This window comes from Lynx rufus, unplaced genomic scaffold, assembly GCF_022079265.1.
Source record: "Lynx rufus isolate CCGP_SWC_20201006 ecotype Redwood Valley unplaced genomic scaffold, mLynRuf1.p SCAF_1, whole genome shotgun sequence".
Taxonomy (NCBI): Eukaryota; Metazoa; Chordata; class Mammalia; order Carnivora; family Felidae; genus Lynx; species Lynx rufus.
Genome location: NW_025814823.1, coordinates 122822916 through 122843607, shown reverse-complemented (window position 1 = coordinate 122843607; position 20692 = coordinate 122822916). Strand labels below are relative to the sequence as shown.

At 41.3% G+C, this 20692-nt stretch overlaps 1 protein-coding gene across 1 annotated transcript in view; it reads left to right on the top strand.

Annotated features, from left to right (window-relative positions):
• The first annotated feature begins 1959 nt into the window (after positions 1–1959).
• Positions 1960–20692, top strand: part of DPYSL3 (dihydropyrimidinase like 3) — a 110310-nt gene continuing 91577 nt past the window's right edge. Inside the window, exon 1 of the mRNA XM_047102396.1 lies at positions 1960–2471. Coding sequence (XP_046958352.1) covers positions 2082–2471 — 390 coding nt within the window. The 5' untranslated portion in view covers positions 1960–2081. The remainder of the gene's footprint in view (positions 2472–20692) is intronic.

Below are 20692 nucleotides of genomic sequence, written 5' to 3'. Positions count from 1 at the left end.
CCTGTGTGAGCAAAGAGGGATGGAAGAGCCTATATTACCAACCTGTCACATGAATTTCTGGGTCTGTCAGCCACCAGCATTTGTTAAGAAGGAGGCAGCTTCCCAGAGGCAGTCTGCTAAAGAAATCAGGAATAATGTGATAGAGCACATGCAGTGAATGAAGCAAGCGTCTTTCTCCTCATGGGGATGGGGGACAAGTAAAACCTGTGTCGACATACTTGTCTGTGATCAGAGTTCAGGTCAACTTCATCCCCCAACTTTTCATGACTGTCACGATCCTGCTATCGAAATCCCGTTTTCCAATATCCTAGTTACTCTCCAAAATTGCGGTTGCAAGTTTCAGTCGACCAAATTGATTGCAGATGCCTTCAAAGATAGTGTCTGTGTGCACAAAGAAGCCTGCCATATGCTGATGAGCTTTAAGTGAGTTACTATATGTGACACAATTACAGTAGTGACTGGCACACAGCAACAGCTCCATAAATGTTCCCTGTTGCTGCACTTGTTATTATTATCATTACCATTTATTCAAAAAGGATTTATGGAGCTCCTATTATGTGCCTGCAGATGTTCTGGACTCAAGATATTTCATAGTAAACTAAACAGACCAGCTCTTGGACTTCATGAAGTCTATGATGTAGTGGCAGGGTTCAGAAAATAAAGTTTAGTATGTCATGCGGAATAGTGATTGATTGTGCTCCCTAGGTGGGTGGCTGGAGACTACACTCTTGGTGAGGACAGGCCCCCATCTGCCTTGTTAAACACTGTCCCTTTAGTATCTTGCGAAGAGCACGGCAGGCCTTCAGTTCACACTGGATGAATGACTAAAGGAGTGAAATTCTGAAAGGGGGCCTAGTTTAACGTGGGCGCTGCAGATTCTTGATTTAGGCTCTGTGTGCAGATACCATATGAGCTCTGCAGGTTCGAGGACTCTGTTTACTGGCAAAGTCTGGGTTAGAGTATATGTGGGTGGACAAGGGGGAAGAGAATGAGGCTGTGAGAGCAGGCATATACATAAGCAAAATCTGTGTGGAACTGAGGTAACGCGCAAGGCAAAGTCTTTGGTTGTGTATTTTTGAGGTAAATCTTAGCTGATGTGTGAGTCCACGTGGAGGGTTCTGACTGGCGTAAACCTGAGCTTGAGTCAGCTTGTGGGGTATTAGCGGTGGGTTGGTTGTATGAGGACAGGGTATTGGAAGTATTCTGCAAGGCACAACCCAGGGACCTGTGCATGCCTTTGACCTATAATGTAATTGTCTGGGAGGCAAATTATGGGTGCTTAAAAAGCAAAATCTAGGGTGCTAAATATGAGGTGAGAATGGTTCGAGGGTAGATTCGTCTGTGAGTCAATTACAGGCTTTTGTGATCGTCAGCGAAGAGGGTACCCATTCAGAGGTTCTTTATTTGAGGGTGCAGGTTTGTGAGGCAGATTCTAGAAGCGGGGACAATTGTGAGACAATTCTAAGATGAGGAGGAGACAAATCTGGGATTATGGGTAAGCAAAGTCTAGGATTGTGAGTCTGGTACATCTGTGTGGGTGCGTGTTGTTGTAAATCAGAGCCCGGCTTTGACACGAACACACCTGAGCCCACTAGGTTTGCGTGCACGAGCGGGGCAGAGAGGTTTGTGTTTGAGAGGCACACTCGGAAGTCAGTGTGGGTGAAAGAGGGTTTCTGTGCCTGTGCGAGAGAGGCGAGTTCTTGAGTGTGAATCTGGGGGCCGCTGGGCGAGCGGGAAGCGTGCGTGCGTGTGTGTGCGCGCGCGCCAAGTTGGGATTTCTACTTTCCAAGGGGCCCCCAGGCCGCGCGACCCTGCGAGGCCACGTTAGGGTCGGGTGCGCGCCGAGGGGCGGCGGGCGGGCGACAGGTCCCGAGCCGGAGCGCGCCGCTGCCCCGGCCCCTGCGCCGCGCGCTCGCTGGCTGGCTGGGGACTGGCAGCAACCGGAGCTGCACTGCCGCCTCTGGCGCGAACGCTCAGGCGCCTCCTCCCGCCCCAGTCACTGTGGCTCGGAGCACGCTGCCGGCGGCTGCCCTTTCCGCCTCTGGGGGAGCAAAGCCGCGGGCCCGCCGTGCGCCTGAACCATGGCCTCGGGCCGGAGGGGCTGGGACAGCTCCCACGAGGACGATCTACCCGTGTACCTGGCCAGGCCGGGCACCACGGACCAGGTCCCGCGGCAGAAGTACGGCGGCATGTTCTGCAACGTGGAGGGCGCCTTCGAGAGCAAGACGCTGGATTTCGATGCCCTGAGCGTGGGGCAGCGGGGCGCGAAGACTCCCCGGAGCAGCCAGGGCAGCGGCCGCGGCTCCGGGAGCCGGCCGGGAGTGGAGGGGGACACCCCGCGCCGGGGCCAAGGCCGGGAGGAGGGCAGGGAGCCCGCGCCCGCGTCGCCCGCGTCGCCCGCGCCCGCCGGGGTGGAGATCCGGAGCGCCACCGGCAAGGAGGTTTTGCAGAACCTCGGCCCCAAGGACAAGGTAAGGGGGCCCGCGGCTCTCCTCCTCCCGCCCTCGCTCCCTTGGCAGCCCGGGGCGACGCGGCCCGGGCACAACTTTCTCCCGCTCACTCAGCTCGGGGGAAGGGGGACAGGGAGGTGAAGGGCATCCTCTGCTGAGCGTAGCGCGACCTCCCAGCCCGGACCGATATTCGCGCGGGTTCCTAACTGCAGCATCTTCGTGGGCGCGGGACCCGGGTGCGCGGGTTTCCCCCGCTTCCCCGCAGCACCCCCGGGCCGGCGGGTCTGGGTGGGTGTGTCAGCCGGGCCAGCCAGGAAGGCTTCGTGATTTCTAGCCCTTCTCTCCGTCTGAGTAACCACTGGCACAATTGTCTTGGCCCCACTCTGGCCCTCGATTAAATCTCAACCCGGGTCACCAGGGCAGAGGGCACACTGGCGCTGGGAAGATGGGGGTCATCTCCATAGTCCCCGGATGAACGTACAGGATGGGCGGTCCCCCCTCTCACTCTTGAAACATCAGCTCTGTCCCTGAAACTTTCGGGTGTGGAGCCACTAGACTAAACACCCTCATCTGCGTGCCTCTCTTCTGTCCTAGGTCGACATTTCACATCTGTGTTTGTAAAGTGTACATTTGTGTACAAAGCTTGTTGCAAGACTGGGTACCACAGGGATCCAGCTGTCTCTGGAAGACTATCACTTATTTTTGAAAACAGGCAAGAGTATTAAGGGTGCACTTTAAACTAGCACAAGCTGCAAATTCTCTGCTGCTTTTCCATGTGCCAAAGCCAATTTCTTCTGTATGTGTGTTTTTGAGAAACTCGTGACACCCTGAACTGGCTGAAGGTATGGCACTGAAATCCAGCCTGCTCTCATCTATTTGTTTATTTCATAGAAAATCAGAACCGTAGTTCAGAAAATTCAGGGTCTGGGCAGGGCTGGAGTATTCGAAGTTCAAACTGACGCTTTTGAGTTGGGGAACAATAGTAATCAGATACGTCACTCTTGTGTAGATAATGGCTGCAAAATCCATCCACATATATTATTCTCTGTGAATACTGGTATGAATAATAACCCAAAATGGAAATGTCTGCCCCAGAGCAATTACAGTTAATGCTTACCCAAGTTTTAGATGTTTTTCCATTCAAATGCAGTGAGGCAGTCAAAGGAAGGCATATCTCTGCACTGTTTGATTTTGGGAAGTTTAAAAAAATAAACAAAGCTTTAATTATTGATACCACTAGGGAAAGAAAGCACTGAAGTTAGTATTGTGTAAAGACACCTTTGGGAAACAAAGTCCGTGCCCCTTGGAATCACTCGTTTAGTTGGTGATTTTCATATCATCCTTAGAGTATGGGATTCCTGTAGGCCCTGCTCAAATACCCTTTTAGGAAAAACTTCGGATATTTTGGAAAAGCTGTGGCTGATTTCTAAACTTAAGAATGGCGTTCCAGGAAGATTATCGCCTCTCTTCAGGTCTGAGCTGATCCCTATTGAAATGTTCCCTTCCTGACTCTAAGGGGTGGGAAAAGTGATGGAAAAGGTCAGTAACAATTGCTGTGAGTCAGTGCTATTCCCTTTGCTGGAACACCCCTGATGTAAGCCAGATAATATGCCTGGTTTGCAAGATTTAAGGATGGTAACTAGAGAAAGGGAAAATGTTCCTCCTTTAAACCCAGACATTCTCTTCGTTTTCTTTCCTTTTGCAAACCCTATACTTTTGGCTCCTAATTGAAAAATAATAATACAACTTAAGCATCAGCAGGATTTCTAGTGCTACATGGTTATTTGTAAGTTCAGGCTTGCTGTCAGCTTCATTCAGGCCCTGTTATTATCTCTAATTTGGTTGAATCACACTGCTACAAGAGTCAGCAGACCTTATCTACTTCTGTTCTTGATGGCTATTTCCTTGAGGGAAGGGATTGTGTGTTTGGATTTATCACTATAGCTGAAATGCCTGGAACACTGGAGGTGTTCCAGAAATAGCTGGTATATTAAACCTCCTTAATGAATCCATATTTTTTGCTACATAGATGCAGAATGATTGTCTGGTCTCTCATTTATTTTTTATATTTTAGTTTTGAATGTTTTAGAAGTAAACTCTAGGCCCAATGTGGGGTTTGAATTCACGACCCCAGGGTCAAGAGTCCCATGCTCTACTGACTGAGCCAGCCAGCTGTCCCTTTTGGCCTCTTATTTAAATACCACCATTTTCAGTGAGCCTGTACCTTGTGAAGCAGCTTTCAGAAAACGTCACTTTAAAAAAATTAAATTAAACCCAAATCTGCCTACTTGTGGTTTCTATAAACTATTCTCAGTTCTGACCTTTTAAAATACAAGAATAGAGTTTTTTTTTAAGTTTCTGAGGTATTTTAATGACTTGAAGCATGTGGGTTTGTTTATCTGTCAGAAAAGTTGGGTATTGCCACAGTAACAAGCAATCCCCACATCTCAGTGGCTTAACGAAACAGTCACAGTTGATTTCTTGCTCCTGTTACTTGTCCACCATGGGTCACAGGGCAGCTCTGCCCATCATTTCCCCCCAGGGACCTAGACTGATGCAGGTTTCATCTCTATGCTCTCATGTTAGGAAGAACATGGGCGTGTTGCTCATAGGCTCTGGAACTCCCTTGCTGAGGTTGTGAACATGACTTAGGTTCACATGTCACTGGCCAGAGCAAATCACTAACCTGTGTCCAAAAGAATTGGGAGGGCGTAATCTTACCATGATCCTGTAAGACAGAGATTAGAAATATTTGGAGGGGTTCCTGGCTGGCTCAGTGGGTGGAGCATGTGACGCTTGATCTCAGGGCTATGAGTTCGAGCCTCATTTTGGGCATAGAGCTTACTTAAAAAAATAATAAAAAATGAAAAAACAAAACAAAACAAAGTATTTGGAGTATAGCTTTCATATCTCCCCTATACCTGGGGCCAGACTATTGGGATGAGCTCTGGCTCCACCCATCCAAGTTATGTGACTGTGAGCGTATAACTCGGCCTCTGGGCCTGTGCTTTCTCACCTGCAGAATGTGAATAACACTGAGTACTTTACACATATTGAGTACTCAGCACATATTAGTTATGATTACTCTTTGAGTTTTCACTGCCCTTTATATGTTTGAGGGCAATTGTATTCTTCCTAAAATTCTCTCTTTTAGCCTTATCATTCCTGCCTTCTTTAGCCCTCTCTTATGTAAGCCTTTCACCCTTCTGATTTACTTTTCAGGTTTTACTATATTTTATAAATATTCTTTCAAAAAATGCGGTGCACAGAACTGAACACAGTGCTCCAGATGGGATATGGTCGTGGCAAAGTATATTAGGCTAGTTAATTTCCTTGACTTACATGGACATCATATGCTTTTGTAGTAGGAGAGCCAGAATTCAAACAGATTTTTCTGAGTCCAGAGTCCATTTTTCTGAGTTCTGACTCCTTCTTTCCAGACAGGGAGGCTGCTGTTTTATTTTAATTCGGTGAGCCTGACCCTGGTGTCTGCTCCTGATATGTTACTGTCATGCAGGGCAAGGACAGAACTTTCTGCCACACCTCTAGCACTTTCCTCCATCTTGCCGCCAGCCCATTATTCAGAGCAGTTGGAGAACAGTTGCCCAGCCTATGAAAAGAGTTGCTGCAAAATCCTTATTTTTTCAAGTTGAATGCAAAGTTATTAAAAGAGATTTAAAAAAAAATGTCTTGATAAACTCACAGTATGCTTTGTCTACAGCATACCTCCTTATTAACCCCAACCTTAAGGAAATAAATTTAGTTAATAAATGCATAAATTATGAAGAGATTCTACAACAAACTGTGTGGGAGAATAAAAGTAAAAAAAGGCCTCTGAGTTATACTTTGAATGACAAGTGCCATATTTGAGGTATGATTGGGTGTTTATATTGTGGTTCTGGAGCTACCTGTAAACACCTTGTTAAATAATGTACCTAGATTTTTTTCTTCTGATAGGCATTTATGCTGCCCAAATCCTCCCTGGTTGGCTCACATAACTTTTCGTTTATAACTTTTGACAGTAAGTGCATAAAAAAGCAGTTGTAAATGAAAAGGAAGTATTTTTCACCATTTCTCAAGATGGTTTCCAGAGTTTTTCTTGCAGCGAAGAAATTACTAAGGGGAGGAGAATGATGATATATGGTCTGCCAAGAGCAAATGATACTGCAAAAACTCTGTCATCCAGTGAAAACAAAGTAATGACATTATGATTACATGGGTCTATTGATAACTCCCAGTCAGGAGCCGTGGGTCATTTCTAGTCCCCTGTTTCCCACATGGGCCACTTTCGTGCAAGTTGTTTCCTTTGTGAAGTCAGTAGGGGTTCTGGGTGTAGGAGGAGAGCATTTGAAACGGGCAAGTTGTGGCTCTTACCTTTTTTTTTTTTTTTAATCATTCGTCCTGTGCCTTTTTGCTCCTGGGTGGAAAATTTTCAAAACGATCCAGAGAAGCTGAAGTTCTCCTCCTTGCCCCATGCAAGAGAAGACAGCTGGAAATAGAATTCTAGGTTTATAAAGTCCTCTCCACATCATCAGAATCCCTGGAGTGTATGAATTTTTCAAAGCTGCTCTGACAAACCAAAGTCCGCACTTAGGCTGGGAGAAAAGGCTCTTGGGTACCTGGCCCCCAGGCCACACTCGAATCAGGAACTATATTAACTTACCCAAACTTGGAAGTGTTTGAAACCTTTCAGAACTTTGGTTTAGTTTGACAGTAGGCATTTGAGGAACATAAAAAAACGTACCTTCCAAGTAATGCTGCGATTGGCAGGGTTCCCTCAAAGTAATGGTCCCTGGAGACAGGGTATTGCTGACGGATCTTGTAAGTAATGTCTAAGACGGCCAGGGGACTGTCCATGATGTTTTTCTGTCAGTGATTTCTATAGCTGATTCTCTTTATGATTAATTTCCCCTGGGCGTTATTCCTGCAGATAATGTTCCTGTGAGACAGTGGATAGAGCTTACTAGGAGTAGGGCAGCCTGCCTGAGAATGCAGGCTATGACTGGCAGCTCAGCTCTCCATTTTTGAGAAGAGGCAGAAGTCCATTTATGTGTGTAAGCACTTTTTAAAAGTTAAACTTATAGGAAGATGGAATGTTAAAGTTTATCTGTACTCTTTTAGAAAATTTTTTTTTTTAATGTTTATTTATTTTCAAGAGAGAGAGAAAGAGAAAGAGTGTGAGCAGGGGAAGGGCAGACAGAGAGGGAGACACAGAAGCCAAACCAGGTTCCGGGCTCTGAGCTGTCCGCACAGAGCCTGACACGGGGCTGGAACCTACGAACCGTGAGATCATGACCTGAGCTGAAGTCAGACGCTTAACTGACTGAGCGACCCAGGCACCCCGAAGTTTATCTGTACTCTTAACCTGGACTTATGTGGCTTTGAAAAACCAGTTCTACTCCATCAAAAACCAATGAGATGAGGCAAACAAACAATAAACAAAGCAACAAACAGAAACTAAACCGAGAGGATAAAGCATTAGCAGTCTCAACTTGGAGACCCAATCTTTAACTAGCTTGGGCAACTCACCTCCCTTCTGTCTGAGACTTAGCTTCCTCCTTTCTAAAATGAAGGGCCTGGACCAGGTCTATAAGCTTCTTTTATTGTACACCTCTATGCAAAAATTTTTTGAGCATGGTCTCTCTCTATGTATAGGTACACATGTGCATGTGTATAAATTACATGCAGAACATACGTACAATTGACCCTTGAGAAACACAGGGGTTAGGGTGCTAACCCCCATGCAGTCAAAAATCCATGTATACCCATGGACTCCCCTGAACCTTAACCATTAATAGCTTGCTGTTGACCAGAAGCCTTACTGATAACATAAACAGTCAATTAATACAGTTTATATACAGTTTGTATATAAAATACAAACATTTTGTATATGTACTGCATGCTGTATTCTTATGAGAAAGTAAGCTAGAGAAAAGAAAATGTTATTAAGAGAATTGTAAGGAAAAGGAAATATATGTACAGTACTGTATGGTATTTATAAAAATAAATCCACATGTAAATGGACCAGTGCAGTTCAAACCTGTGTTGTTCACTGGTCAACTGTATTAATATCTTATGACTGTTATACAATACAAAACAAGTACAAAGTAAAATATTATATATACAAATATAGATCCTGATATTTTTCTCTTGCACCCTAGTGGCTTGTCTTGCCCACACAATTGGGTAAGTGCTCGTGAGTCCTTAATCTTCAGATCAAAGCCATAATAGTCAGTGGTTCTAATATTACGGTCATTAATGAATTCATTGTCAATTTGAGTTCTTCAGTGATATATGCTCTTTTATTAACCAGTTTCTAAGAGAAATAAACTGTGGAAACCTTGCAGCGAGGCTACAGACCGAGTGTTGGTAGTGCTCAGTATACTCTCTTTCTGTATGTGGGGTTGGGCCAGTGGGGTGTAGACAACAAGGTTACCATAAATAGGGTGAGGAGTCCCCAGACCTCCCTTCAGCGTCTAATTTTTTCTGTACTCCTTTATTCTAAAAACACTTATTAAGCACCAGCTATGTAGGTGCACAATCAAAACCTAAGACGAACCAAAGAGATAAACAATAGGAAAGCATTAACTGCATTTCCTTGTAGTCTCCCATTGAAAATTGCTGTTACTACAATGGTGTATTTTCTTTACATCTGTGTGTGTGTGACACATATGTTTTTCATTCCAAAATAAAAGTGGGAATATACATTATTATATATTTTTAAACTATTTTTGACCACTTTAATACATTTTAATAAACTTTATTTCTGAGAACAGTTTTAGGTTCACAGCAAAAATGAGTGGAAAGTACAGAGATTTCCCTTGTTTCTCCTGCCCCCACACTTTCATAGCTCCCTCCGTTATCCACATGTCCCACCAGAGCGGTACATTTCTTACACTTGAAGAACGCTCACTGACATATCTTTATCACCCACAGGCCATAGTTTACATTAGGGTTCACTCTTGGTGTTGTACAGTCTGTGGATTTTGACAAATGCGTAATGATATATATCCACCATTATAGTAGGAAACACAGTATTTTCATTGCCCTGGAAGTCCATTGTGCTCACCTATTCATCCCTCCCTTTCTTCTAAATGCTGGCAATTACAATCTTTCTATTGTCTCCATAGTTTTGCCTTTGTTAGAATGTCATATATTGGGAATCATACAGTCTGTAGCTTTTTCAGATTGCCTTCTTTCACTTAGCAGTATGTATTTAACAATCCTCCAAATCTTTTCATGGCTGGAAAGCTCATATCTTTTTAGCATGGAATAATATTCCATTTTCTGGATGTACAGTTTATCCATTCACCTACTGGAGGACATTTTGGTTGCTTCTCAGTTTTGGCAATTATGACTCAAGCTTCTATAAACATTTGTATGTAGCTTTTTACGTGGACATTTCATTTGAGTAAAGACCAAGGAGTGCAGTTGTTGAATGGTGTTGGATGAGTACTTTTAATTTTGTAAGAAATCTCTAAACTGTCTTCCAAAGTGGTTGTACCATTTTTTGTATTCCTACCAGCAATTAATGAGAGTTTCTGTTGCTCCACATCCTTGTCAGCATTTGGTGTTGTTACTGTTTGGATTACGGCCTACAATAGTAGTAGATGTGTAGAGATTTCTCATTATTGCTTCGATTTACAATTATCTGATGACATAATGTTGAACATCTTTTCATATGCTTATTGTCATCTGGGTATCTTTTTGGTGAGGTGTCTGTTCAGGTCTTTGGCCCATTTTCTAACTGGATTATTCATTTTCCTATTGCTGAGTTTTAAGAGTTCTTTGTATGTTTTAGATAATAATCCTTTGTCAGGTGTGTCTCTTGCAAATATTTTTCTCCCAGTCTGTGGCTTGACATTGTTTTTTTGTAGAAAAGAAGTTTTTAATTTTACTGAAGTCCAGCTTATCAATTTTTTCTTTCATCAGTTATGCCTTTGGTGTTGTATCTAAAAAGTCATTGCCATACCCAAGGTCATCTGGGGGTTTTTCTATCTTATTTTCTAGGAGTTTTATAGTTTTCATTTTACATTTAGGTCTATGATCCATTTTGAGTTAATTTTTGTGAAGGGTTTAAAGTCTCTGTCTACATTCATTTTATTGCGTGTGGATGTTCAATTGCTCCAGCACCATTTGTTGAAAAAGACTATCTTTTCCCGTTCTATTGCTTTTGCTTCTTTGTCAAAGATCAGTTGACTCTATTTATATGGACCTATTTCTAGGTTCTCTGTTTTGATCTATTAATCTGCTTGTGTATTCTTTTGCCAATACCACATTGTCTTATTTTTTATTTATTTACTTTGAACGTTATTATTATTATTTTTTAAGCAGACTCCACACCCAATGTGGGGCATGAACTCATGACGGCAAGATCAAGAGTTGCATGCTCTTCCAACTGAGCCAGACAGGCACCTCTAATACCATATTGTCCTGATTAGTGTAGCTTTGTTGTAAGTCTTGAAGTTGAGTGGTGTCAGTTCTTTTGGGTTTCTCATCATTAAGTATGAGGTTAGCTGTAGGTTTTGAATTGATGTTCTTTATCAAGTCGAGGGCATTCTCATCTATATCTAGTTGGCTGAGAACTTTTATCATGCATGGGTGCCAGATTTTGTCAAGTGGTTTTCCTGCATCTGTTGATTTTGTTCACTGTTCTTTTTTAGCCTCTTGATGTGGTAGATTACATTAATTTTCCAGTGTTGAACCAGCCTTCCATTCCTTGGATAAAATCCACTTGGTCATGGTATGTAATTCTTTGTATACATTGTTGAATTTGATTTGCTAACATTTTGTCAACAGAATTTACATCTGTGCCTAAGAGAGGTATTGGTGTCTCCTTTTCTTTTTTGTAAGGTCTATCTAGTTTTGGATTCGAGTAATGGTGTTCTCCTAGAATGAGCTAAGAAGTATTCCCTTTGCTTCTGTCTCTGGAGGAGCTTGTAGAGAATTCGCTTAATTTCTTCTTTAAATGTTTGCTAGAGTTCACCAGTGAACCCACCTGGGCCCAGTGCTGTTTAGGAATTGATTATTGTTTAAATTTCTTTAATAGATATAGACCTATTCAGATTGTCTATTTCTTCTTGTGTGAGTTTACTAGATTGTGTCTTTCAAGGAAATTATCTATTTTATCTAGATTATCAAATTTGTGGGCATAGAGTTTTTCATAATATTCTTTCTTATCTTTTTAATGTTGATGGAATCTGTAGTGATGTCCCCTCTTTCATTTCTGATAAAAGTAGTTTGGGTCTTCTCTTGTTTTTCTTAGTTATCCTAGCTAGATGCTTATCAATTTTATTGGTCAAAGACTCGGCTTTTGGCTTAGTTAATTTTCTTTATTGATTTCTTATTTTCAATTTCATTGATTTATGTTCTAATTTTTATTCTTTTCTTCTGCTTACTTTGGATCTAATTTGTCTTCTTTTTCTAGTTGTAAGATGGGCGCTTAGATTATTGATTTTCGGTCTTTTTTTTCCTTTTTAATATGTTCATTCAATGTTATAAATTTCCTTCTAAGCAATGTTTTAATTGCATCCCACAAATTTTGTTATACTATATTTTCACTTTAATTTGGGTCAAAATATTTATAAATTTCTTTTGAAAATTCTTCAGTGACCCATGTGTTATTTGAAAGGTATTTAATCAATTATTTTGGGGTTTTCCTGCTATCTTTTTGATACTCATTTATGTTTTAATTGTGTAAGAGCAGACATTATATGATTTATATTGTTTTAAATTTAAGATGTGTTTCATAGGTCAGAATGGGGTCTATCTTGGTGAATGTTCTATGTGAGCTTGAGAAGAATGTACATTATTCTTTTGTTAGATAAAGTAGTCTGTGGTATCAGTAATATCTAGCTCATTGATAGTTCTATTGAATTCAACTATGTCCTTACTGATTTTCTGTCTGCTGGATCTGTCCATTTCCTACAGAGGGGTGTTTAGAGTCTCCAAACATAATAGTGGATTCATCTGTTTCTCCTTGCAATTCTACTGGTTTTTCCTTACATACTTTGATGCTTTTTTTGTAGACACATATATGTTAAGAATTATTGTGTATTCTTGGAGAATTGACCCTTTTATAATTATACCTGATGAATAACTTTCCTACTTTGAAGTCTGCTTTGTCTGAAATTAACGTAGCTATTCCTGCTTTCTGTTGATTAGTGTTAGCAGAGTGTGTTTTTTCTCTACCCATTTACTTTTGGTTCATTTGTGTCCTTACATTTAAAGTTGGTTTCTTGTAGACAATGTATAGTGGGGTTGTGTTTTTGATCCACTGTGACAATTTCTGTCTTCTCATTCGTGCATTTAAACCATTGACATTCAAGGTGATTATTGATATAGCTAGACTCATATTTACTATATTTGCTGATGTTTTCTGCTTCTTTTCCTTTTCCTTGTTCTTATTTTGTCTTCCATTCTTTTTCTGCCCTTTGTAAAGATTTTAATTGAGCATTTTATATGATTCCATTTTCTCTCCTATCTTAGCATGTCATATACATTTAAAAAAAAATGATTATTTATTTATTTTGAGAAAGCGAGTGAGTGGAGGAGGAGCAGACAGAGAGAAAAAGAGGGAGAGAGAGAATTCCAAGCAGGCCCTGCACTGTCAGCACAGAGCCCTACATGGGGCTCGAACTCATGAACCATGAGGTCATGACCTGAGCTGAAAACAAGAGTCCAAGCTTAACTGACTGAAGCACCCAGGTGCCCCTCACACTTCTTTTTTACTTTTTCTAGTGGTTGCCCTAGAGTTCGCAGTATGCATTTACGACTCACCCAGGTATACCTCCAAATAACACTGTACCACTTCATGGGTAGTGCAAGTACCATAAAATAACAAAATATTTGCAATTCTTCCCTGCTCTGTCCCTTGTATTATTAGTTATTCACTTCACTTATACAGAAGCATATATAGACATATCTAATTGAATGCATTGTTGCTATTATTATTTTGAACAAACCATTACATGTTAGATCAATTAAGGATGAGAAAAATTACATTTTTATATTAGCATCACTTATTCCTCCTGTAGTGCTCTTTCTTTTCTTCATGGACATTCACATTGCAGACCCCTATCATTTCTTGTTTGTGAAGAATTTCTTCTAACATTTCTTGCAAGGCAGATGTTCTGCCAACACATTCCCGCAGTTTTTATTTGTCTGAGAAAGTATTTCTCCTTCCATTTTTTAAAATGATAGTGGACACATGTCATTAGTTTCTGGTATACAACAAAGTGATTCCACAAGACTACATGATATGCTACGCTTGCCACCCGTGTAGCTACCTTCTGTCACTATACAGTCCTATTACAGTACCACTCACTATATTCCCTGTGCTGTTCCTTTTATCCCAGTGACTTACTCATTTCATAACTGAAAGCCTTTATCTTCTGCTCCCCTTCACCCATTTTGCCCCTCTTTGACCCTCTTGGCCTCTGGCAACCATCAGTTTTTCCTCTGTATTTATGGGTCTGTTTCTGCTTTTTGTTTGTTTATTTGTTCATTTGTTCTGTTTTTTAGATTCCACACATAAGTAAAATCATATAGTACTTGTCTTTCTCTGACATTTCATTTAGCATTATACCCTCTAGGTCTGTCCATGTTGATGCAAATGGCAAGATCTCATTTTTTTTATGGCTGAATAATATTCCATTATATGTGTGTGTATACGTGTGTGTGTGTGTGTATGTATATATATATATATATATATATATATATATATATATATATATCACATCTTCCTTATCCATTCCTCTGTGGATGGACACTTGGGTTGCTTCCATATCTTAGCTGTTGTATATAATACTGCAGAAAACATAGGGGTGTATGTATCTTTTCAAATTAGTGTTTTTGCTTTCTTTGCGTAAATACCCAGTAGTGGGATTACTGGATCATCTGGTATTTCTATTTTTAATTTTTTAAGGAACTTCCATGCTGTCTTCCCGTATGTTTTCCAGCCACTGTTGGTGGCTCCACCAATTTACATTCCCACCAACAGTGCATGAAGGTTCCTTTTTCTCTGCATCCTTACCAGTGCTTGTTGTTTCTTGTCTTTCTGATTGTAACCATTCTGACAGGTGTGAAGTGATATCTTAACTGTGTGTTGATTTGCATTTCCCTGAGATGAGTGATGTTGGGCATCTTTTCATGTGTTCTTTTTCACTTTGGAAGGATATTTTGCAAGGTCAAAATTGTAGGATGGTGGGTTTTTTCTCTCAACACTTTATTTTTTGAATTTCTTTAAAAAAATTTTTTTTAATGGTTAGTTTTGAGAGAGAGAGAGAGAGCGCGCGCGTGAGAGCAGGCACTGGTGGGGGAGGGGCCGAGAGAGAGGGAAACACAGAAGCTGAAGCAGGCTCCAGTACAGAGCTGTCAGTACAGAACCTAACATGGGGCTCAAACTCACGAACTGTGAGATCATGACCTGAGCCGAAGTCGGACGCTTAATGGACTGAGCCACCCAGGCACCCTTCTCTCAACACTTTAAATATGTCAATCTATTCTCTTTTGTTTGTATGGTTTCTGAGAAGAAATCAGATGTAACTTTTATCTTTGGCTCTGTTGTGATGTATTACATATTTAGCTACTAGTTTCTTAAAAAAATTTTATTTAAAAAAAATTTTTAGAGTAATTTATACACCCAGTATGGGGCTTGAACCCACAACCCTAAGATCAAAAGTCGTATGTTCTGCTGACTGAGCCAGGCTTCCTGAGTTACTCATTTCTTTTTAGTTGGACATTTATATTTTTGCTTTCAGTTTCGATTTCACTTTTACTTCTCTTCTTTTGTCATTGTAAATAAGGAGGTGAGAGATGTTCTTCTAGCCAAATCTTTGTGTGTATTCATTTCTTTATCATTCGTGAATGGAAACTTCCTGGAAACGGTTGCATGTGGTGTGGTTGTTTTCATGCTACCGGAAGAGTGAGCATGGGATGCTTGCTTGCCATGTGGGACTGCAAGGGCAGGACTCTGGGTAAATCAGGGAAGAAGAAGGAGGAGTGCAGGCTGGGCCACAATGCTCAACAGCAGAGATGAAGGGGCCACAGGAGCCAGGCAAGGGAGGGGGGGGTAAAGTAAAAGACTTTGGAAGAAGAAGATTTTAGATCTTAGCTGGACATGAAAATGTAGAAAGAAAAAACAAAGCGTCTGTTCTCTCTCTACTAAAGTAGTTGTCAGCATAATCTCTTGGAATTCCACCTTTCCTTGGCTTTAGGGCACAGAGACGAGGTTCACGGTGTGTTCTAATGAAAAGCTCCATTTATGGAGTACTTGCTCATGCAAGGAACTGCTGCTACTGGCAATCCTTACACTAACCCTACGGAATAGGTATTAATATCTACATTGTCTGGAAGAGAAACTGAATCTTGGAGAGGTGCCTTGACTTCCTTTAATTATACAACTAGAAAGGGATAAAGTCCAGATTTTGGCCTAAGGACTGTCTGATGGATTTTTGCATACTATTTTGCTGTTCTTTTATGTGGTGGCAGCTCAACATTGGTACTGAGTGGGGTCCAGCACTAGAACTGGCTTGGTTAAGAGGATCATCCCAATAAAATTTCTACCAGGGGGACTTTCTGGAGAGTGAGTGGACGGGGCTCATAGAATCAAAATAGGGAAGCTGAATTTGATCAAGTCCAAAAGGTGAACACATTTACTGAACCAGAAGACATTAGAAGCTCTGAATCCCGGGGGCACCTGGGTGGCTCCGTCAGTTAAGGGTCCTACTTCTGCTCAGGTCATAGTCTCATGGTGTATAAGTTCGAGCCCCGTGTCAGGCTATGCACTGATGGCTCAGAGCCTGGAACCTGATTTGGATTCTGTGTTTACCCCCCTCTCTCTGTCCCTCCCCGGCTTGTGCTCTTTCTCTCTCTCTCAAGAGTAAATACATAAACATTAAAAAAGAAGAAGAAGAAGAAGAAGAAGAAGAAGAAGAAGAAGAAGCAGCTGTGAATCCCTAGAAAGAGGCCAAGAGGTGGAGCAAGGGAAGAAGTGGAGAGGCTCAGAGAGTTTTCATGATATTCCCCAAGTGCTGATGATAATTTTTCTTGGATGCTGTGACTTGTTGGTAGGTTCGCCTCATTTAAAGCACTTTTACTATCTGCTAAGGGCAGATCCTATTCAAAGGATGGTGCCAGAGATAGGGCTCAAATTGAGATCTACAGGAGGCCTGGGGCTCGCTCACACACCACTTTTCTAGACAATCTGTACCAAGGACAGAACGATTTGGTTTATTTCCAAGAAGCTAGCCTGTGTCCAAAGAGAAAAGATTCAGTGCTTATGTTGAGTTGAAAGTGGGCTAAGGAGGGACTGTTTTCCTCTTACTAATATCCTCACATTCTCTCACTTGGATAGAAAGAAAGAAACCCACTGAAATGGGAAGTTGAAGTTGTGGGATAAATGGATCCTAAGCGAGAAGTGAAAAAAAAAAAATACCATTGATGAATAATAATATCTCACACAATTGGTAGGGAGACAAAACCTTTCCAGAGATACAGTTTTCTTCTACTTACCAAGCAAGAGTGAGGAAGCCAGCCAGATCTTTTAGTGAGATTGTAGAGTGGAGTATAGGGAGTTTCTCCTGGGTGTTAGGGAGTTGAAATGAAGGCAGTATCTGGCAATGCATACCGTCAACTAAGAGTTTGTAAATAAAGGATGAGATATCCCTCACGTGCCTACAACAAGAGTCTGTAAAGGCTTAGATAATAAATATTTTAGGCTTTGTGGGCTATCAGGTGTCCACCCCAACTTCCAGAGTCTGTATAACAAAGTTATCCATAGACAATATGTGTGTGAATGAATGAGTGTGGCTGTGTGCCACTAAAACTTTATTTACAGAAATCAGGCAGTGGGCTGGATTTGACCCAAGGGCATTTGTTTGTCAGTTCTTGGTCTTGAATATAAGAGGGGCATAAGGGTGTATGGGATTGTGTGTTTGCATGAGCATTGGAGTAGCAGAGGGGACCTTAGCAGCTTTTCAATATGAAAAGATTTAGAAATTTGAGGTAACTAGGCAAAACCATTTGAAAGGCTCAGAAACACTTGCGCTCCTTTCAGGATGTCTGGAGTTTGGAGGAGGAAATTAAAAAAAAACACATACCTGGCAATGAAGAGGAGAACACTGCAAGATTTTTTAGAGATGGCAAATTTACGAAGCGGAGACAAGGTTTTGTAAAGAACAAAGACGGGGAAAGGTGGGGGGGGGGCGGTCGAATAGGATAACCTGGAAATGACAGTGAGAAAGAAACAAATACAGGAAGTCCGAGTGATTAGGAAGAAGGAGGTCAGGCTGAAAATAAAGCTTTGCTGCCGTGCTAGAAAAAGCAGAGGTGTGAAGGCAGCCAACATCTTGGAGCTGCAAAGAGGAGAGCAAACGGTGGAAAATAGGTTCTCTTGGAGTCCTTAACAGAACATGACATTGTTAAGTGAATGGGGAGAATGCTTACTCACACGGAGAACATGCAAACAGATTTAAAAATGGGAAGTTTTGGGAGCTGAAATAATGCCTTTATAAATATGTGCTTAAGAGTGTTCAGAGAAAGGGTGTACTCGGGAGGGTGTGTACTGCCTTTTGGAACATGTATGCTCACCATTCAGGAAACCTGACTTGAGGTCAGGAATTCAGCTGGGGCTAGCTCCCCTCAGGGCATGCAGTGAGAGTCAGTGGCTGTCCGTTTGAGCTTTCATTCATTTATTTATTCTTTCATCCATTCATGAGTCCAACAGATACTTACTAAGACTCCATCCTTAGCCTTTTCAGGGTCACTAGCAATCAGAGATCTGTCAGGTACTCGAAGGGATTTGCGAAAGAGGTGATGGCAGCTTTAAAGTGAGTGCTCAGAGGAAGGGCATGGGTTCCCCTTCCACCAAGGGAGGGAGAAGGAAGGAAATAGATATTCACAAAAAAGATTTCTCTGCCACATGGCAGATTCATCCGATTAGACTGTAGAATCTCAGAGCGAGGAGCAATTTCAAAGATTATTTTTCCTTTCCACTTTATGAATAGGAAAACTGAGACCCCAAGATGGGAATAAGGGTAAAAAATAAAAATTTTTGAGTGCTTATTATATACCAGGCACTCTTTTTTTTTTTAACCTTGGTAAAATATGCATAACGTAAAAGTTTTCCATTTTAACTTTTTAAATTTTATTCTTTTTTTTTAATTGAAGTATAGTTGACTTTATTTTATTGGAGTATAGTTGACATTAACAATTTTTTTGACATTAACAATTTTAAAGTACAGTTTCCATTTACAGCATTGTGCAATCATTACCACTATCTTGTTCCAGAACTTTTCCATGATCTCAAATGGAAACTCTGTACCCTTTAGCAGTCCCTCCCCATTTGCCGCTCCCTCCAGCCCCTGGCAACAACAAATCCACTTTCTGTCTCTATAGATTTCGCTATTCTGGACATTCCATAAAAATGGAGTCATACAATATGTGGCCTCTTTTGGTTTGGCTTCTTTCACTGAGTGTAATGTTTTAAAGGTTCATCTTGTAGCATGTGTTGGTATTTTATTATTTGTTATGGCTGAATAATATTCCATTGTATGGCTATACCACTTTTTTTTCACGTCCTTTCTGAATAGACTTTTTTTTAATTAATAGACTTTATTTTCTTGTGCAGTTTTTAGAAAAACTGTGCATTTTTTTACAGAAAAAAATGAACAGAAAGCACAGAACCCCAACATACCCCCTTACCCTCACCCATCATTGATTTCCTCTATTATTAACATTTTGTGTTAGTATGGTATTTTGTTACAATTGATTGGCCAGTGTTGATACTTTGTTATTAAGCCCACAGTTTACATTAGGATTCAGTCTTGGTTTTGTATATTCTATGGGTGTTGACAAAAAGTATAATGACCTGTATCCACAGTGTCCTATAGAATAGTTTCACCGCCATAAGTGAGTAGGATTTAAAATTTTATTATTGAAGTGTAGCTGACATTCAGTGTTGTATTCCTTTGAGGTACAGGATATGCCACATTTTGTTTTCCCGTTCATCAGCTGATGGACATTTTGGTTGTTTCTACTTTTTGGCCGTTGTGAATAGCGCTGTGCCAGGCATTTTTTTTTTTTTAAAGGACTTAACATTTATTAATTTAGTCAGTTCACAGAAACCCTTGGAGGGAGGCTTTATAATTACACTCATTTAATAGATAAGAAATGAGAGATTAGATCATTTGCCAAGTTACACAGTTCATAGAAGGGGGCTGAGGGGAAGCTAAGACCCAAATGTCCTGTTTCCCAGCCTCCTGCCCCTTCCGCTCTCCCCACTAGCTCAGCTCTAAGGGCAGGACGCTCCACTGTCCCTGTTCTTCCTCAGTGTTCACAGTCCCATGTGCTTAGTGTATATGCTGTAAATTAGGTGACTCAAGCCCCTCTGCTGAATAATACATAGGAAACAAGAGGAAAACCGGAGATTATTTATCAGAAGTCACTCTCTTGTAATGGTGAATATATAAAACAACGGACTCACTCAGTAACAGGATATTGTAAATAATTTATGGCATAGTCACACGACAGAATACCCTAGAGCCATTAAAAATGATGCTGTACAAGAATAATGGTGTGAGAACGTGTTCCTGGCTTATTTGGTGCTTCATCCTTACCAAGCCCCTGGGCAGGAACACAGAGTAAAGTTTAGAGAGGTTAACTGATCTCTGCAAGTTCAGACGGTTTGCAGAGCCAGAATTCTGTCTAAATCTCCAAACCATAAAAATTACACGGAAGTTGAACAGAATCTTAGCAGTGGCATATTTCTGTGCAGGACAATAATACCTTGTGTTTTCTTCTATTTCTTCAGCAACATTTTCCACGTTTTCCACAATGACCTAGCCTTGCTTTGGAAATTGAGTAAAACCATTACATGTTCTCTTACAAAGAAGAGAGGCCTGTTCACATTAACCTCAAAACATGGTTGACAAAAAAAAGAAAAAAAAAATTTAAACCTGTCACGGAAGAAAATACGGGCCACAGCAAAAGTAAGGCGGGGTGCTGGCGACAGAGATCCTACGGGGAGGTAGAGTTCTGTGCCTACTTTTTTCTTTACCGGCTCAACATTTGGGAACTATTAATGGCTGCTGACCCCTCCTTTTCCCTTCATAAGCATTTCTGTTTCCCAATTCTGTACAAAGTTCTCAGGATGACTTGGGAGAGTGGTTAAGGAGCCACACCGAATGCTCGGCGGTCGCAATGTGGTCTCGTGGGACACGGCAGAGGTTTGCAGTGTGGTT